The 18,249-nt window shown below is 48.3% G+C and overlaps 1 protein-coding gene and 1 long non-coding RNA gene across 5 annotated transcripts in view; one reads left to right on the top strand and one right to left on the bottom strand.

Annotated features, from left to right (window-relative positions):
* The first annotated feature begins 614 nt into the window (after window positions 1–614).
* LOC103783060 (uncharacterized) lies at window positions 615–10,854 on the top strand. Of its 2 annotated transcripts, XR_608573.4 has the most exons (3): window positions 615–797; window positions 6,019–6,310; window positions 10,747–10,854. It is a non-coding gene; the product is annotated as an uncharacterized LOC103783060 (long non-coding RNA). The 2 variants fall into 2 exon arrangements; XR_008624404.2 differs by lacking the exon at window positions 10,747–10,854 and having other exon boundaries at window positions 6,019–8,393.
* ADGRF3 (adhesion G protein-coupled receptor F3) overlaps window positions 10,368–18,249 on the bottom strand; it is a 41,360-nt gene continuing 33,478 nt past the window's right edge. Inside the window, exons 5-14 of one of the 3 annotated variants that reach the window (XM_024927632.5) lie at window positions 17,716–17,934; window positions 16,608–16,817; window positions 15,956–16,099; window positions 15,573–15,769; window positions 15,139–15,318; window positions 12,887–14,269; window positions 12,392–12,433; window positions 12,239–12,301; window positions 11,722–11,777; window positions 11,162–11,303 (exon numbers count right to left, since the gene is read on the bottom strand). In XM_024927632.5, coding sequence (XP_024783400.1) covers window positions 11,282–11,303; window positions 11,722–11,777; window positions 12,239–12,301; window positions 12,392–12,433; window positions 12,887–14,269; window positions 15,139–15,318; window positions 15,573–15,769; window positions 15,956–16,099; window positions 16,608–16,817; window positions 17,716–17,934 — 2,516 coding nt within the window. In that variant the 3' untranslated portion in view covers window positions 11,162–11,281. Of the gene's footprint in view, window positions 11,778–12,061; window positions 12,302–12,391; window positions 12,434–12,886; window positions 14,270–15,138; window positions 15,319–15,572; window positions 15,770–15,955; window positions 16,100–16,607; window positions 16,818–17,715; window positions 17,962–18,249 lie in introns of those variants that run through there. The other 2 variants (XM_003827056.7, XM_055108147.2) reach the window with 2 other exon arrangements.

Genomic DNA, 18,249 nt, shown 5'->3' with positions numbered 1-18,249 from the left:
CAGCAAGCATCCACACCTGCATTCGGTTACATAGGGACCAAAATTGCATAGTATAATGCTGTTCTGGAATGCTGTTGTTTTACTTAGCTATATTGGAACAGAAATTAAAAGAAATTAAAGAATGTGTGAGCAAAAACTCAGTTACATGTAAAAAACCCAATTCCCCCTGAAGAGGAGAAAGAGCTGGAGTCCTTTAAAATTAACTGCCTGTTTTTCTGTGGCTAGTGAGCCTTCTCTCTCCCTTTCCCAGGCATTGTGAAGACTGTTTCTCTAGCTGTGCAGCTGTAAGATCACTAGACAGATAATCTCAAGTCATAAAACATGTTGTTCCTTAAAAAGTAAAAAATAATATAATGCATGTCTCAGTTAAATAAGTCTTTGTTTCTCGCTTCTGTAATATGCTTCCTCCTGCACAGATCTCCCCTCACCTCACAAAATGCTTAAAAGGTAGCTTGACTCTTTGTTCAAGGCTCAGTCCTTTAAATGTTAATCCGACTCGGTCGGTGCATCTAAATAATTCAATAATTCCTCCTCAACCCCTCGGTCTCTCTGATTCTTTAATTATCCCACTGCATTTCTGGTGGCCCGTACAGGAACTGGAGACGACAGATTTACTGTCTCCTTTGCCTGCGGGACTTAGGGCCCTGGGGCTCGGGGAGACCCGGCATCCAAGGCGCGCCATCGGGGAGCTTCACCTGGATGGAGACTGGCTCTTCCCGCGTCCCAGTGCCCTGCCCGGCAGCGCAACAGAATCGGAGACGGGGCTGCAGGACGATGCCAGCACTTCAGGAACCACGGTAAGGAAAAAAGGCCCAAGGCAGGAGAGCCCGTCCCATAGGGACGAAGGGGAGCTTGATCACCTCCCGGGGACCAATCACTAATCCAACCCAGAGTGGCTGGGGGCGGCAGGAATGGCCTGCCAATTTGGATGAAGCTTGTGTCCCCACTAATAAGGTGGAAAGGAGAAAATAGGCCGATAGAGCGGCAAGTGCAGCAAGGAAGAGCTTGCTGGCACTCTTGCCACCCCAACTGGGAGTGTGTGGGCGCGTGTGAACTGGGAGTGGGTATGTGCGTGTGAACCTACCCGGGACATGAGAGAGGCTCGTTTCGTCCAATGAGGAGTCCTGGGGTAGGAGTGGTGTGTGTATGTGTGTGAATGTGGGAGCCTAACTAGGCTCACCCGGGACATGGAGAGGTCTGTTTCATCCGATGAGGAGTCCTGGGGCAGGGGAGGTGTGTGAAAGTGTGTGAAAGAGATGGTCTCGGGAGAGGCCAACGCGGGGAGTGACGTGGGGAGGCACAGATCCCTTAGCGCGGGTTGTGTTCCGAGGCCAGTGTGGGGGAAACCAGACCTAGAACGTTGTATACGGCTGATAGGACCAGGTCCACCGCTGCAGCAGCTGTGAGAGGGGAAGGCACTTTCCTGGCTAAGCAGCGTCCAAAACTCCCGTAATAGGACCCAGTCTGGTGGACCCGAGAGTAAAAGTGAGAGTGAAAGTGCGCCGCAAGGGAGGAAATGGGAGGAAAAGCGTCGAAACCAACTCCTTTGGAGTGCATGATAAAAAATTTTAAAAAAGGATTTAGAGGTGATTATGAGATGAAACTGGATGCTCAAAATTGAAGGACATACTGTGAATTAGAATAGCCCTCTTTTAGTGTTGGATGACTGGCCGAAGGCACTACAGAGAAATTGGCCGTGTGTTTTAACGTGGTGACTAGGGTTGGAGGACAACCAGGGCATTCAGACCTAGTCTTTGTATTGATTCATGGCTAAATGAATGCAGCCCTGCCTAGCAGTTTATTGTAGAACGCTCGCAGCTCATGGCGAGAGAAACCAGCTGTGCTGGCAGCTACAGAGTTAAAGGGAAAGTCACAGAGCCTTGTAACTCCACAAGTAAAAAGTGAAAAGTAAAAGCCAAAAGTGAAAGTAAAAATCAGCTGTGCCAGGAACTATGGAGACAAAAGAAAAGTCTCAGGAAAGAGAAAACTGGTTTTGCAAGAACCACAGAAGGGAATAAAGACCCCTCCTCCCTACATTCCAATCTACCCCCCTTTACCAAGGCTAACTGCCCCTAAGGAGTTAAGTTCAAAGAAATACAGGCTCCCAGAAGAAAAAAATCAGAGCTCCAGGAAGTTAAAGTGAAAGGTTACAAAAAAGTCAGGCAGGCCGTCTCAGGTCTGGCCGTGCCCAAGTTATGCTTATGCCTCTTAAGAGGACAAAAGGACCCCCACTAGGACCCAGATGATGCAGTCCAGCTTCAACCCCTACAAAATTGCCGAGAAGCACTTCTGCCAAAGGCTAAAGGATGGTAAAAGAAAAAGGTAACCAATATATATATTTAAAAAAAATCTCAGAGGTGCTCCAGGGTGCAGATAAAAGCACCAACCAGTTTTAAAAAAGACTTTGTGGGCATTTTGGTTGTACACTCCGTTTAACTCTAAGGCTGCTGAAAATCAGCACATGGTGGATACAGCATTTGTAAGACAGGCCCAAGGAGATATCCGGCATACATTGCAGAAGTTAGAAGCTCCGTAGGCGTGAATGCTACTCAGCTTATTAAGGTGGCTACCAAGGTGTACATTAACTGAGATGAAGAGGCAAAAAAGAAAGCTGATCGGAGGCTTAAGAAAGGCTAATTTACTAGCAGCAGCCCTTACAGGAAGAGAAGCTGGCTTTGCAAGGAGGCATGGACGTGGGCGTGAACACAGACGTGGAAAAGGCTAGTCTGGACAGGAGTTTGAAAGCCGGCCGAGGCTAGAGAGAGATTAATGTGCACAGTGCAAAAGGAAAGGACACTAGAAGGATAAATGTCAAAAGAATAAGGAAAATGGTCAATGGTCTAACACCCGAGTGCAGCGTTCGGTTGCTAGTTGTGATGCTTCAAAGGCAGATCCTGATCTGATCGGCTTAGCGGGGGCTGAGAATTTAGAGGACTGATAGACCGGGCTCCATCCTTTTAGGCCCCGGGGAGCCTATAGTCTCTATGGAAGTAGGGGGCCAATTAATGGATTTTTTGGTCGATACTGGTGCTGATTTCTCTGTGGTAACTCACCAATTAGTCCCCCCACAAAGAACTGTGCTACTATCGTAGGGGCTACTGGGGCCAAAGAAAAGAGGCCTTTTTGCAAATCCAGGAGATGTATTATTGGGGGACAAAAAGTGCAGCATGAGTTTCTATATGTGCCAAATTATCCAGTGCCCTTGTTGAAAAGAGACTTACTCCAGAAACTGCAGGCACAAATCTCCTTTACACCTAAAGAGAATATGACACTAGAGTTTAGAAAGTTTAAGGCAATGGTTTTGACTATAACTGTCTCAAGAACTGAGAAATGGCGGCTCTATAAACTGTGTGCCAGAAGGCTACCGGAGGCGGACCTACACAATATGCGGGCAATGCTTTTCAAGGTACCAGGTGTATGGACTGAGCACAACCTCCCTGGACTTGCTGCAAACAGACCCCCGGTCGTAGTAGAGCCTAGCCCTTATGTTCCCCGGTACAAGTCCGTCAATACCCACTACCCAGAGAGGCAATTGATGGCCTAACGAAACATTTAAATCGGCTCTATGAACATAGGATTATACTGAAATGCAAGTCCTCCTGGAATACTCCTCTGCTGCCTGTGCAGAAGCCAAATGGTGAATACAGGCCAGTTTACAAAGTGTCCAAGGACAAGGCAAAAAGTCTGTTTTCAGCAGGTTGGATAGCTAAGATTCATGGTATCCCAAAGCCAGTGCAGGCTTGGAAGTGCACGCAAGGAGGCTGTATGTGCATTGCCCACCCACAGGTCAGGGAATTTCTAGGTGCGGCGGGATTCTGCCGAATCTGGATTCCAAATTTCTCCCTTATAGCAAAGCCCTTATATGAGGCTACCAAAGGAAAAGAAAGAGAGCCCCTCCTATGGGAAAAGGAATAGGAAAAGGCCTTCAAAGATATAAACGAAGCTCTCATCCAAGCCCCGGCGCTAAGGTTGCCAGATATTAAAAAGCCCTTTTTTTGTGTGTGAATAAACGAAAGGGAATGGCAGTTGGAGTCGTAACTCAGTTGGGCTCTTAGCATTGGCCGGTAACATACTTATCTAAGAGACTGAACTTGGTGGCCTTAGGTTGGCCCCACTGCCTCAGGGCGTTGGCAGCTACTGCAATCCTTCTAAAAGATGCCAACAAGCTAGCCCTAAGTCAGAAGTTAATAGTTCGGGTGCCGCAAGCTGTAGTCACCTTAATGGAGCAAAGAGGACCTCGTTGGCTGTCCAACTGTAGAATGCTAAAGTATCAAGGGCTTCTGTGTAAAAATCCCCAGATAACACTGGAGACTGTAAATACCTTGAACCCAGCTCCCCTGCTGCCTGTGGAGGAACCCGACTGGAAGGACGGTAGGTTGCCTCACTGCTGGCAGGACCTTCCCCACTGTTGCATAAATATGGTGGATGAAGTGTTCTCGAGTCAGGAAGATCTCAGAGATACCCCCCTTGGAGAGCCCAGATGTTGAATACTTCACTGATGGTAGCAGTTTCATAACAGATGGGGTGCGATATGCAGGGTATGCAGTAGTGACCCAACACTCAGCAGTTGAGGTTCAAGCCTTACCTTCTGGGACTTCTGCTCAGAAGGCTGAATTAATAGCATTAACTGGATCACTGTTATTGGCCAAGGGGAAGAAAGTAAACATATATACTGATTCAAGATATGCTTTTGCAACCCTGCATGCCCATGGGGCAATATACAAAGAGAGAGGACTTTTGACTACTAAAGGAAAAAAAATTAAAAAAAAATAAAGAGGAAATTTTGCAATTATTTGAAGCCATATAGGCTCCAGAAAAGGTGGCTGTCATTCATTACAAAGTACACCAAATTGAAAAAAGCTATGAAGCACGGGGCAACAGAAAGGCAGACCGAGAGGCTCTGCGGGCAGCAATGAGCAAGGCTTTACCTGAAGAAAGACCTCTATCAATGCCTCTCCTTATAGAGCCCCCTTTGCCGGAGGTACCCAATTACTCTTCAAGTGAAAAAGCTTGGTTTGGTCAGGAAACAAAAAAATATATTAAAGGTGGATGGTGGCTCTGACAGGAGGCTAGCCATCCCAGAGACAATAGCCCCAAGGTTTGTGAAGCAGATCCATCAAGAAACACACATTGGAAGGACAGCTCTAGAGACTTTGATAGGTTGGCATCTCTATGTGCCATGGCTCTCTGCCATGACCCGTGCTGTTTGTGAACAATGTCTATCTTGTGCCCGGAGTAATCCAAAACGAGGACCTACTCAACCTCCAGGAATTCAGGAAGTAGGAGCTGTGCCTTGTGAGAACCTGCTTATAGACTTTACCGAGTTGCCTCGAGCAGGAGGTTACCGGTATATGCTAGTGTTTGTTTGCACCTACTCGGGGTGGGTTGAGGCCTTCCCCACCAGAACTAAAAAGACACAAGAGGTGACAAAGGTGCTACTGAAAGACATCATACCAAGGTTTGGGTCGCCTCTAACCCTAGGATCAGACGATGGTCCTGCATTTGTGGCAGAAGTTGTACAACAGCTAACTCAACTTTTAAAGATCAAATGGAAACTGCACACAGCCTATCGACCACAGAGTTCAGGGAAGGTGGAACGCATGAACCAGACACTCAAACAGCTACTGAAGAAATTGTGTCAAAAAACTCATCAAAAGTAGGATCAGGTCTTGCCCATGGTCCTCCTCCAAGTCAGGTGCACCTCCACCAAACAAACTGGGTATTCGCCCTATGAGATTTTTTTCGGCCGGCCACCCGCCCACCCATCATAAGACAGATTAAAGGTAATCTCTGTAAACTAGAAGAATTAACTTTAAGAAGGCAAATGCAGACTTTAAGTATGGCCATGTAAGAATGCATGACTGGGTATAGAAAAATGCCTATAAGTCTAACAGACCCAGTACACCCTTTCAAACCTAAGGATTTTGTTTAAGCTAAAATAATGGAATCCAACCATTCTAGGACCCACACAGGATAGGTCTCATATTGTAATCATGTCTGCTTCCACTGCTGTTAAAGTTGCAGGTGTCACACTTTGGATTCACCATAGCCAGCAGAAACCAGTGGCAACAGTGACTCCCGACGATAACCAGGGGATTAACCAACAAGACCCAGATCGCCCCACCCGAATAGTCCTACGGCGAAACCCAACCACCGGTAAGAAGGACAACTGGCCTGCTCTGACCACACCGGAGGATGGTCAGTCTGTGCACAGCTGAAGCTTGAGGATCCTGCAAGCTCTGCTCTAGTCACATCCTGGAAGCTGACTAGTCTACGCACAGTCGAAGCTAAGAGGACCATATCCGGATAAGTAAATGTGGATACAATTTATAAGCCTACTTACAATTCTGTCAACACTGATTGCTCTGCTGTTATGTTATCATTGCAAATGCTGCAAATGTCTATGCCCAGAGGAAGGTTTGCCATGCCCATGTATAGTATAAGCATGTTTCTATTACATACACTGTTGTCGTTACCATTTCTGCCTATACTAGAAGGGGAGAAATCTCTAGAAGGATGTCCACACTGTGTACCTACTACCTGGGTAAGGAATACCATAGTTAAAACTCTACTGTACCATACCTACTATAAATGTACGGGAACCAAGTTAGAAACCTACACATACAACCAGAAACAGTCTGCAATGGTTTAACACAAGAGAGGCTTAGCAAGAGCAGCCCTAAACACTTGTACGGAGAGCTACAAATCGGATGCCCAGACTGTAACATTCGGTGGTCTACACTAACACATCTCCAACACTTATATTCAGGAAGGATTGCTCTGCTAAGTAGTATGTCAACCAAACCAAATTGTAAGACAAGAACATGCAATCCTTTAAATTTTACTATCTTAAAGCCAGAGCTACCTTTTTGGTCTACAGGACAGACAGCACTATTATGAGTTGATAGACAAGGAGTAGGCCTTGGAGTTCCACTACTAATTGTCAAAAAGACTAGAAGGATTCAAATGTGTCCAACCCCACAATTCCGGGTCCATAAGTCATTCTATAAACATTTTGATCAGTCAGTGCCTGAGCTTTCCCATCAACCAAAAATTTACTTGCTCAACTAGCTAAAAACATATCTGGCAGCTTGGAAATTTCCTTATGCTATGTATGTGGAGAAACTAATATAGGGGACCAGTGGCCATGAGAGGCAAAAAAATTAATGCCATAAGATAACTTTACTTCGCCTAACCCTGCCAGTGAACCAACCGCCTCAACCAGTGTTTGGTTGTTTAAAACCTCCGTAATTGAAAAGTACTGTATCGCCTGAGTTAAAAAAAAAAAAAAAAAAAGCTTTCACAGAGGCAGTAGGAGAAACAACCTGCCTAGGGCAACAGTATTATGATGAGACTAAAAACAAAACTCTATGCAGAAACGCCCAGAACGACTCCTATTTACCAGATCCAAACCCTTTCTCTCGATTCTCTACTCTAAGCCACTCTTGGCATCAGCTAGAGGCTCCAGATGCTTGGAAAGCACCCTTTGGCCTATATTGGAACTGTGGAGCACGGGTGTGTCGGCACGGGCATATCAGCTAAATAGACAGAAGCATGCGTGTTAGGAACAATCAAGCCATCCTTCTTTCTAATTCCTCTAAAGCAAGGGGAACTCTTAGGATATCCAGTTTATAATGAAAATTAAAAAAAAAAAAAACTAAAAAAAGCATAATCGCAAAAATGACACAAATGTCAAAAAAATGTAGACATAAAAGACTGGAAAGATAATAACGGCCGAGCTGTCATAGAAATCACAGCTAAAATGCGCAAGTTAGCCCACGTTCCAGTTCAGACTTGCTCCAGATAATCCCCGGATTCCTTGTTTAGAGGATGGTTCTCAACCTTTAAAAGATTCAAAAACCTCATTGGTGGGTTTTTGTTTATTCTTGGAATCTGCCTCATCCTCCCTTGCCTTTTACCCCTGTAATTAGGAGTATTTGTCAACTATAGAGGCAGTGGTAACCCGACACACTGCCACGCAGCTGATGGCATTAACCAAATATCAGCCACTGCCAGTAGAAGAAAGAGCTCAGCTCTGCGAAGAGGTGGCAAATAGTGGTGCTTTCTATTAACACCTTTGTTATGAAAAGCACCAAAGGGGGGAAATGGAACAGAAATTAAAAGAAATTAAAGAATGTGTAAGCAAAAACTCAGTTATATGTTTAAAAAAAAAAAAAACCAATTCCCCCTGAAGAAGAGAAAGAGCTGGAGTCCTTTAAAATTAACTGCCTGTTTTTCTGTGGCTAGTGAGCCTTCTCTCTCCCTTTCCCAGGCATTGTGAAGACTGTTTCTCTAGCTGTGCAGCTGTAAGGTCACTAGACAGATAATCTCAAGTCATAAAATATGTTGTTCCTTAAAAAGTAAAAAATAATATAATGCATGTCTCAGTTAAATAACTGTCTTTGCTTCTCATTTCTATAATAGGCTTCCCCCTGCACAGATCTCCCCTCGCCCCACAAAATGCTTAAAAGGTAGCTTAACTCTGTTCAAGGCTGTGTCCTTTAAATGTTAATCCGACTGGGTCGGTGCATCTAAATAATTCAATAATTCCTCCTCAACCCCTCGGTCTCTCTGATTCTTTAATTATCCCACTGCAATATAGTCTAAATATTTTTCCTTATCAGTAGGTGTAGCTATACATCATCATTTTTAATGACTACATGGTGTTCCTTTGTATGGCTATATCCTAGTTTATTTTTCTAGGTGTCTCTTTTTAGAGGACATAAACACACTGGAATGTACATTGTTTGTGCACGTTATCTATTCACTCATCCACTTCTCTTTCTCTCTCTCTTTCTTTTTTTTTTTTTTTTTTTTTGGAGACAGGGTGTCGCTCTGTTGCCTAGGCTGGAGTGCAGTGGTGTGATCACTGCAGCCTCAACCTCCCTGGCTCAGGCAATCCTCCCACCTCAGCTTCCTGAGTATATGGGACCACAGGCATGTGCCACCACACCTGGCTAATTTTAACTTTTTCTTTTTTTTTGTAGAGATAGGGTCCTCCCTATGTTGCCCAGGCTCGTCTTGAACTCCTGGGCTCAAGTGATCCTTCCACCTCAGACCCTCAAACTGCTGGGGTTACAGGCGTGAGCCACTGTGCCTGGCCCACTTATTTTTTAAAGCCATCTTTTTAGAAATGGAATTGCTGCTGAGTGTCAGTTTTCTTACCTTTGTCTCCAAAGCCTTCTTTTACAGTCCTGTCTTTTTTGTTTTGTTTTGTTTTTTTGTTTTATGGTGAGAGCCAAGTAAACAAGAACTTAATGTCATTCCATCTGTCAATTCTGTGTGTGGCTTTTTTTTTTTTTGAGACAGAGTATCTCTCTGTTGCCCAGGCTGGAGTGCAGTGGCACGATCTTGGCTCACTGTGACCTCCGTCTCCCCGGTTCAAGCAATTCTCTTGCCTCAGCCTCCCGAGTAGCTAGGACTACAGGCACGCGCCACCACACCTGGTGAATTTTTGTATTTTTAGTGGAGGCAGGGTTTCACCATGTTGACCAGGCTGGTCTCGAACTCCCGACCTCATGTGATCTGCCCACCTGGGCCTCCCAAAGCGCTGGGATTACAAGCGTGAGCCACAGTGCCCAGTGTAATTCTGTGTTTTTACCAGCAGAGCATGCATTGAGTATGTGCAAACAATTGCGAAGGAAAATTAGAGCACATATATCTACAGAAGCGCACTCAGAAAGGGGGACCCTGTTGCTTCTAAAGTGAAAGAGTATTATTTGGATTTTTAACCAAAAGATACTTTTGTAATTTATAAAATGAAAACTGTAACTATCAGTGAAGTGAAAGTGAAACGAAGTGGGGTTGAGACATGTCTATGCTGCAAGGCAGAGCTTGCCCTGTCTTAGTCACCACCTGCCTCCTACAGGGCTGGAGTGAGTGTGAGGCTTAGAAACACTGCAATGGGGCCGGGCACGGTGGCTCACACCTGTAATCGCAGCACTTTGGGAGGCCGAGGTGGGCGGATCATGAGGTCAGGAAATCGAGACCATCCTGGCTAACACGGTGAAACACTGTCTCTACTAAAAATACAAAAAATTAGCCAGGCGTGGTGGCGGGCACCTGTAGTCCCAACTACTCGGAAGGCTGAGGCAGGAGAATGTCGTGAACCTGGGAGATGGAGCTTACAGTGAGCCGAGATTGCGCCACTGCACTCCAGCCTGGGTGACCGAGCAAGACTCTGTCTCAAAAAAAAAAAAAAAAAAAAAGAGAACACTGCAATGGCCCTGCTGAATTGGTGGCTTCCCTTTGAAAGTATAATGAATCCACTTATAGAAACATTTGGGCCAATTTATACACAATTCAAATATTCACACTAATCATTAAGTGAAGGCATGGCGTTTGTAAGAAAAGTGTTTTCAACGGTACGTGATAGCATAACCATTTTTATTTTAACAGAAAATGCCCCCGTCCCATTTTATAAAAAATATCCATGAATTGCATAATTAACAAAGACCGATTCATCAGACTTTTTTCACGTATCTAGTTTAAAAATTTCTCAGAATCCTGTCATCTTCCTCTTGTGAATTCCATAAGTTAATTCAGCCAGATAGATATCTTGGTGTCTTCAAAAAGATTTTCTTCTAGTATTCATTTTTAAATATAAATTAAACTTTATTAATTGATAGAAATTTATATTAAACTTTAAATTTTTATAACCTATTCTTACAACGTGCTCATATCAATCAATGCCTCTATACATGGATATGGTTAAGAAACTTACATTTTATATTGATTTTTTTAAAGGTTAAAGAAAGAGGGACCAATTAACTTCATCTTTTCCTAAACTTGAAAAGACAAACCAAATTCTGCCCTTCATCTCCAATGTTTGAAAGATCAGAGGTTCCTGTCAAGTAAGTCATCCTTTCTTCATAACTATTGAAAAAGAAATAATCAGAAATCGCTGAATAGGTCAATTAAAACCATTTTTATCAAATATATTCATTCACAACATGTATTGTTGTAGTTAAAAACTGGTTGAGAAAGTTTACTTGTAATTATTCCGCACTTTGATATCTATCGATTATTTCTGGAGCAAAGGCAGGCTTATTCATTAGGTGCCTTTAGCTAATTTTTCCTGCTATTCTTGCTGGATACTTTAGAAATGAGAAGGGGTGAGCTGTAAGATAAATGAGTGTCACTAAGGGAAATATAAGCCTGCCTTTCTCAAGGGCTGAGCTCCGGGAGGCGGGAAGAGTTCAGAGCATTGGGCCAGGGCTCATCTGGTGGGTTCAAGCACACAGCGTCAGCTCCCTTGCAGGAACATGGGTCCGTGTGTGGTTCACTCTGAAGCATCTGTCTTCCTGTGAAAGAGCTTGCGGCTGGTGAGTGGATACTGAGCCCAACTTCTGCAGGCTGCCCTCCCCTCTGGATACCAAGCCCACCCATGGCAATCCCTTCAAGGCGTGACTCTCATGATAATTAAATGTGTGATAATGTGAAAAGGAATTTTCAGAGAAACCGAGTCAAGGACTGGTGGTGGTGAAACTTCTTGCTTTCTTGGAAAGCAAGATAAGGTGCTATGCTTTCTGCTCTCTGACATTTCCACTGTCTCCCAGCCATCTAACAATGGCTACCCTAGAAAAACCTGTTTCCTACCCTTTGGTGTGGGCTGGGTATAGAAAGAGGAGGCTTCTCTCCAGAACTTTGCCAGGAGGCCCTTTGCCACACCGTCCTCAATCCACCCTGCTTACACTGCCCCTGAGAAATCCTAGTTCTCACCTGGCAGTGTCGCTTCCTCCTTTGCTGTGTTCCAAGATGCAGCCTTCATTTGTGGCCTAGGAAGGGGTGGGAAGGCCCAATTGCAGGGCAGTTATTATTATTGTCAACTCTCCCTTGAAGAGGTTGTATCTGTTTTACTTTCTCACATGCACTCCTGCCTGGGCTGCAGGAATCCTAGAAATTTTGCTCTCAGCTACAGTAACTCCCATGAGTACTGATCCCACACTTTTCCTTCAAATGTTAACTGGAGGCAGATTTTTAGATGGAGAAACCAGAGAAAAGAGAGTCAGCAGGAGTCCAGGTGATAATCAGGAACCCAGGACCCTGATCCTGACTGCTCTGACCAGGCTGCTCATTCCACTGGTGGGGAGCTGGAACTGGAAAACTGCTCATTCTAAAAAACAACCCCAATCTTCTCTCAGCTTCTGGCTGTGCCCATGTCCTCTGAGGAAGGCCATGGAATGCCTTCTGACATGCTCTCAGATGCACAGCTGAGGATCTGAAGGCAGCAACTCACCAGGGAGATGGTGGAGCTGGGGGCTTGGGTGCGGCAGAAGCGTTTGCGCAAAGCTTCTTGTATCTGCAGGAGAGGTAAATGCTCTGCTTATGCCAGCCACAGCCCCGGCCTGCGGGCTGCAAGTGAGGCAGGGGGTTAGGTGGGCAGACTTACCTTCCTGTCCATGAGGCAACCAAACAATAGGATGAAGACGCCCTGAGAAGAGGGACATGGGGATAAGCTGGTCAAGGAGGAAGGGATCCACCCGAATCAACGTGCTCCTTCTGTCCTGTGTAATTCACATCCTAAGGCTTCTCATCTCAATTTTTCTGTTACCACCATTTGGTGCATAGGATCCATTTCAGGTGCTTTTCTTATTGTTATGGTTATAAAAGGGATAGCAAAGGATTGGGTACTGACAATTTCCTGATTTCTCCAACAAAATCAGCTATTATTTTACAGATAAGAAAACCAAAGCTCAGAAGGGTTATGTAATTTGTCCAAAGTTATCCAGCTACTCAGTGGAGGAACTGGGATCCACACCTAAGCCTTCCAAAATTCCTGAACCTATGTTTCTTCTGCTCCACCTTGGTACCTCCTAGAGAAGAGATTGGCAGTGACTTAGACCATCTAAAAAGGCAAAAAACACAGCCACCCCCCATCACCTACCTGGAGGGTGTTGAGGATGGTGAAGATGTAATGAGGGACCGTGGAGACTTCCTCTAACAGAGTGGCCAGGCCCAGCCCCCAGGTGAGGCCAAAGATGGGTGTAAGAATGAGCAGGGCTTTGATCACCCCCCGCAGAGCTTGGCGCTTCTCTGCTGGGGGTCCCTCTGACAGTGAAGGTCTCAGCAACTTCAGCATGGCCATGGCTAGTACCAGCCCATTCACGCCTACGATGGCCAGCACTGGCCCCACGAAGGTGTATAACGCCCCTCCCTTCCCATCCAACCAGCATTCCCCCTCCCTCAGGTATTGCCCTTGAGGTAGGTAGAGCCCCAGGGTGACACCTGCCAACCCCAGTGGGCACAGGTAGCCCAGGAGCACCATGAGGGGGAGAACTCGGTGCTTTGGCAGCTGGTGAAAGACAAAGAGCAGCTGGTGGGCCAACACCAGGGCCTGCGCCAGCATCCAGAAAAAGGTGGCCAGGTACAGGAAATGACAGAGGAAGGCGGCAGCAAGGCAGAGCGGGCTTTGGGGCCCTGGAGAGAGGAATGGGGCGCCCAGGAAGCAAGTGTCTGCGGCCAGCAAGCAGAACACCATGTTGAGCAGGGCGGCGTGGCGGAAATAGGAGATCTTGTTCCGCACCACGACTCTCCACACCAGCCAGTACACACCCAGGCACACAAGCAGCGCCAGTATGGAAGCTCCCAAGCCCACTTGAGTCAGCAGCGCCAGAGCGGGTTCTTCCGGAACAGTGTGTGGGGACATGAGGATGGAGAAGGCAGTGAGGTGCTGGCAGAGGCACTGAGCAGTGGGGCTGGCACTGGCCACCTGTGCCTGGCACCCTTCTTTGGACCAACCCCCCCTGCCCTGGAAGAGACTGTGATCCCAGAAGACACAGTGAGGGGAACCATCTGTGTTCCCAAAGTCCATGATGACCTCTCCCTGGCTGAAGGCCCGGTCACCTGCCATGATGGAAATGACAAGGACCAGGCCAGGAGTGGCATAGAGGGAATCCCCCAGCCCTTGTCCATAGTTTGAGGGCAGAAGGTGGTCCAGTTTTCGCAGCACCAGGCTAGTAATACTTATTTCAGTTCCATTACGGACCAATGGGACCAGTGAGTGCCTGGGAATCTGAGCCTGCAGTGGGGGCCGAGTAGGGAAGGAGATGCTGTAGTCAGCAGGAAACGTGGGTCCAAACAGCTGGCTCTGCAGCAGCACATTGGGTAAGCTGAAGGCGAAGGGGTGGTCCTGTGGACACAGGCTGCATGCCAGGGTCTCCACAGCCAGCAGGAGAGTCGAGCCTGCCCAGGGCTTCCGGGCTTGGGCCAGGGTCCACAGAGACCTGGTGTCCATATCTAGGACCTTGTCTGTGGCAATCAGGAGATTCTGCAGCGCCCAAAAGAAAGATGAGCCCCGTCTGCTGGCGCCCACAGGACTGAGCCGGGGGCAATGAGAACAACAGACCCCACACCTTCCCTTCCCAGTCCAGTGTGCAACCCAAGGTTGGAGAGAAAAGGGAGAGGAAGACAGGCCTGTGAAGGGAGACTTTCTAGATGGGAAGAACAGGGAGCTGTTTGGCCAACCACCTGGGGGCATCTTCAAGGATATGTCCCCTGACCTGCACCCAGCCCCTCTGCTGAAAACCCTTCTTCCCCCTCCATCCCTAGGGGGCACCCAGGTTCTAAGAGGGGACTTCTCCCATTCTTTGGCCCCTCCAGGTCTGCAAAGCTAGGAATGGTGACCAGCAGTGGTAGAGGGCACCATGTCCTGGAGGCAATGGCCACACGCATGTCTGTGCATTCACACATGCTATGTATTCCCAGGCGTGAACGGTGTGTAATATCATTGCCCTTTGTTACACTTTTGGCTGCAGCTCATGGGTCACCAATGGATGCCCATACTGAGAGCCAATTTAGGTGAGCCCAGCAAAGCCAAGCATACTTCAGTGTCTCCATGGAAACTTCCTGTCTGTATCATAGCCACACGCCTGCATGCGCACACACGCCTCGGGCCTCATGTCTCCACACCCTTGCCTGCCTCCAACCCCCATGTGCTCCCAGCGCCAGGCCTCCATTCTGCAGCCTCAGAGAGTGGTGTCTGAGAGGAGAAATGGACCAGGAGCAGGCCCCTGGACTCTGGAAAGGTCTGCTGCTCGACAGCCCATGGTGACATCAGAGGGACAGAAGTGCCCACAGGTGGGGAGTCTTCAGCCCCCGACTGCCCAGCTGGCCCCCACTGTGGCTCAGAGATCTCACCTTCAGGGCTCTGCGGTCAAGCTGTATTCTGGCCTTTGCCACCACCATGGCCAAGTATTTCATGGTGCTCAGCAGGGTCAGTAAGTCGGAGGGTGAACTTGCCTCTGCCACCTGCCCTGGCAGCTGTGCCAGGATCTGTGGCACCTCCTCAGCAGGACTGCCCTGGCCTGCCTGCAGCAGCTGAGACAGACAAGACAGCAGGAAGTGGGACACATGGTGGAATGATGGTTTGAGAAGAGCATCCCAGACCCATGGAGATTGTTGACCCCCAGAAGCCCTCCCACACCTACTTCCTGGCTCTGCTAGGGCTCCAGTTCAGAGAAGCTGAACAGCCTGCGGGCTGGGCCTTGGGGAAAAGGGTCTGCAAGCTGGGTCCTAGAGAGGCTAGGGTGGGCCGTGGAGGGGGCACGTGGGCAGCAGGGTGGAAGCTTCACCTTGGTTCTAGTGAACAAGGCCAGGAGCCTCGCATCTGTGCAGCTGCTGTGGACAGGCCCCCAGACTCCGTCAGCCCCGCAGAGCCTCCTCACTATGCCCCTCTTGCTCTCAGGACATGGGGCCTGTGCCACGTGGCCAGCCTTGGTGACATTCCAGGTGAGCACCGAGGTGTCCTCGGGGCAGGTGATGTCTCCATCTGAAGAATGACGAGCAGGCGGTACTCAGCAATCACAGCCTCACCTGAGCCTCTCCTTGGGCAGAACCCTATGCGGGCCCCGAAGCCTGGTCCTGTTGCCCAGGGCAGGGACGCGCCATGCAAGAGAGCCCATGCTCCCAAGGCAAGCAGCTGGGACCAGCCCACTGGGCCCCAGGCCCTGCGTACCCTGGATGATGGTGATGGAGATGGGGACCCTGAGTGGAGCCAGGCCCGGGCTCTGCAGGTCACAAGTGTACGTGGTGTCAGCCATCGGGCAGCGCTGAACAGCCAGCACAAAGCACTGAGAGCCTGACTCGTTGAAGGAGGAGGCTGAGGGCAAAATGAAGAAGGGAACTGTCACTGGGCCAGGGACAGGCCTGGAACCCAGCAGGCTCTGACATGCTGTTTCAGTCTTTCTAGCAATTCAGAAACAGAGGAAGCAGTGGGGAAGAGCCGAATGATGTGTGGGCTCCACTTGGACAGAGGAAGAGAGCTTGGATTTTGCTGGAGGGGACTGTGGGGTCTCTAACAAGCTCTAGGACTCAGTTTCCACCATTTCCTCATTTGTAAAATGGAGACTATCATCAAACTAATTCCATAGAGAGTTAAATGAGATTGTGTAGATGACAGCATTTTGCAAAAGTTTCCTATACACGTGGTTATATTATGGCAATAGACGTGGCATGGCTCTGATGGGGTAGAAAACAGTGTTGGCCTTGGACCCCACTCTCTGGTTGAACTGTGGCCTCTGTTTCTCATGAGCTGAAGACCCAGCTGCCTGGAAGAGACAGCTGCCCCCTGGTCCCTCTGACCCCTGACTGCTGGCCCCTTCTCATACCTTTGCTGCCCTCTCCAGGGCTCCAGGCCGCGGCGTAGGCCAGGTTTGTGCTGGGGATGCAGCAGCTCAGCTGGAAGCCAGGGGAGGTGGCACAGGAGATGGACAGCTGGTATGGAAGTCGAGCCACATCTGTCGCCTTCAAGGGCACCCTCACCACCTCATACAGGTTCCACTTGAAGCCCTGGGCCTCGAAGCAGCTCATGTACTCACCTGCAGACACGTGTGTGCGGCGCCATGTGGCTCCTCTGGGCCCCGCTGCACCACAGAATCTCTGCTGCTTTCCAAGCCACAGCCTTGCTCCCGTCCTCTGCCTGCCACCCAGTGCTTAACCCCAGCAAGTAAGGTCCCAGGATGGCCCCTTTGGTGGACATTCCCTGTCCCCAAGAAGGATTTCCAGGAGGTAGAAGAGATCTCTCTTTTATCAGCCCATGCCCGTGAATTTCATGCTCTCCCTAGAGCAGATGCCCTTCCTGCACCACCCCTGCCATTTTAGCATCTTGAAAAACATGGATCTGTTCTCAGCAGACATTGAGACGGTATTCTCCACATTCTCCATATTTTGTGTGGAGAATTGTAGTATTTTTGTTAACAGAAGCATTTTTGTGAAAAATAACTACATTTTCCAAAACATAATTAGACAAGTGACTTTGTTTTACATGTTTGCAAATCTTGCCCGTGTCTGGGTTCTCCCATCTGCATTTGCATTCAATCTCGTGATGGCCCTGTAGCCTCTGGAAAGGGCCACTGTCTACACCTGAGGGAGTGGGAGTGAAAGGGTCAAATGACATCTTAGCATATTAGGACAATAGTTGTGACTTTGTAAACCCTGAAAAGGGTCTCAGAAGTCCCAGACCACAGTGAAAACAGCTGGCCATTTTTAGAATTTTCCACATTGCAATTTTTCACACCAAGGGACCTCTTAGCCTTTGTTTCCCCAGAATGGGTAAATGGAAAGATGAAAAGGGTGAGAAAGAGGTGGAAAGAAAAGAAGGAAGGAGAAGGGAGGGAGGCGTGGGAAGAAGAGGTGAAGGAAAGCAGAGAAGGAAGAGGAGGAAGAAGGGAAGTAAGAGGAAGGAGAAAGGAGGCAAGGAGAGGACAGGCTGGCTACCTGCCCAGTGATGGGACATGTTGGAGATGCTGAGGGCAGCCTGGCCGTGGCTGGAAGTCACAGACACCTGTGTCCCTGGCTGCAGGAGGATGGGACTGGGGCTCCCTGGGTGCCTCAGGAACCAGCTCAGGTTGGTGGCCTCCTGGCTCAGATGGAGAGTCAGGCTCAGCGTGTCACCAGGCATCTGCAGCTGGGAGTTCAGGTTGAGGATCCCGGGGACTGCAGGGAGGCAGGTGACAGGGGACCCTGGAGGAGGGACTTATGGCCCTCAGATGCAGCTGAGCAAAGGCTTCTCCCCTGACTCTGGAGCCCATTCCTCCACACTCCCTCCCTAGCTTTTTAACTTTTTCTTTTTGTCCCTGGATGGGCACCTGAATGTGGCTGCTGCGATCCAGCCTGGAAGACTCTATCTGTTATTGGAAACCAAAGAGGGAACCTTTTTGGTTTATGCCTCTCCCTCCCCCAGGTATCTTGGGGCTACTGGAGCTGCTTCCTGCCTGCTAGGGTAAAAAGCAGTCACTCCAGCACTTTCTC

Source organism: Pan paniscus, chromosome 12 (genome assembly GCF_029289425.2).
Source record: "Pan paniscus chromosome 12, NHGRI_mPanPan1-v2.0_pri, whole genome shotgun sequence".
In the NCBI taxonomy this organism is placed as follows: Eukaryota; Metazoa; Chordata; class Mammalia; order Primates; family Hominidae; genus Pan; species Pan paniscus.
The sequence above is the reverse complement of the archived record's forward strand: the minus strand, read 5'-3'. Positions and strand labels throughout refer to the sequence as shown.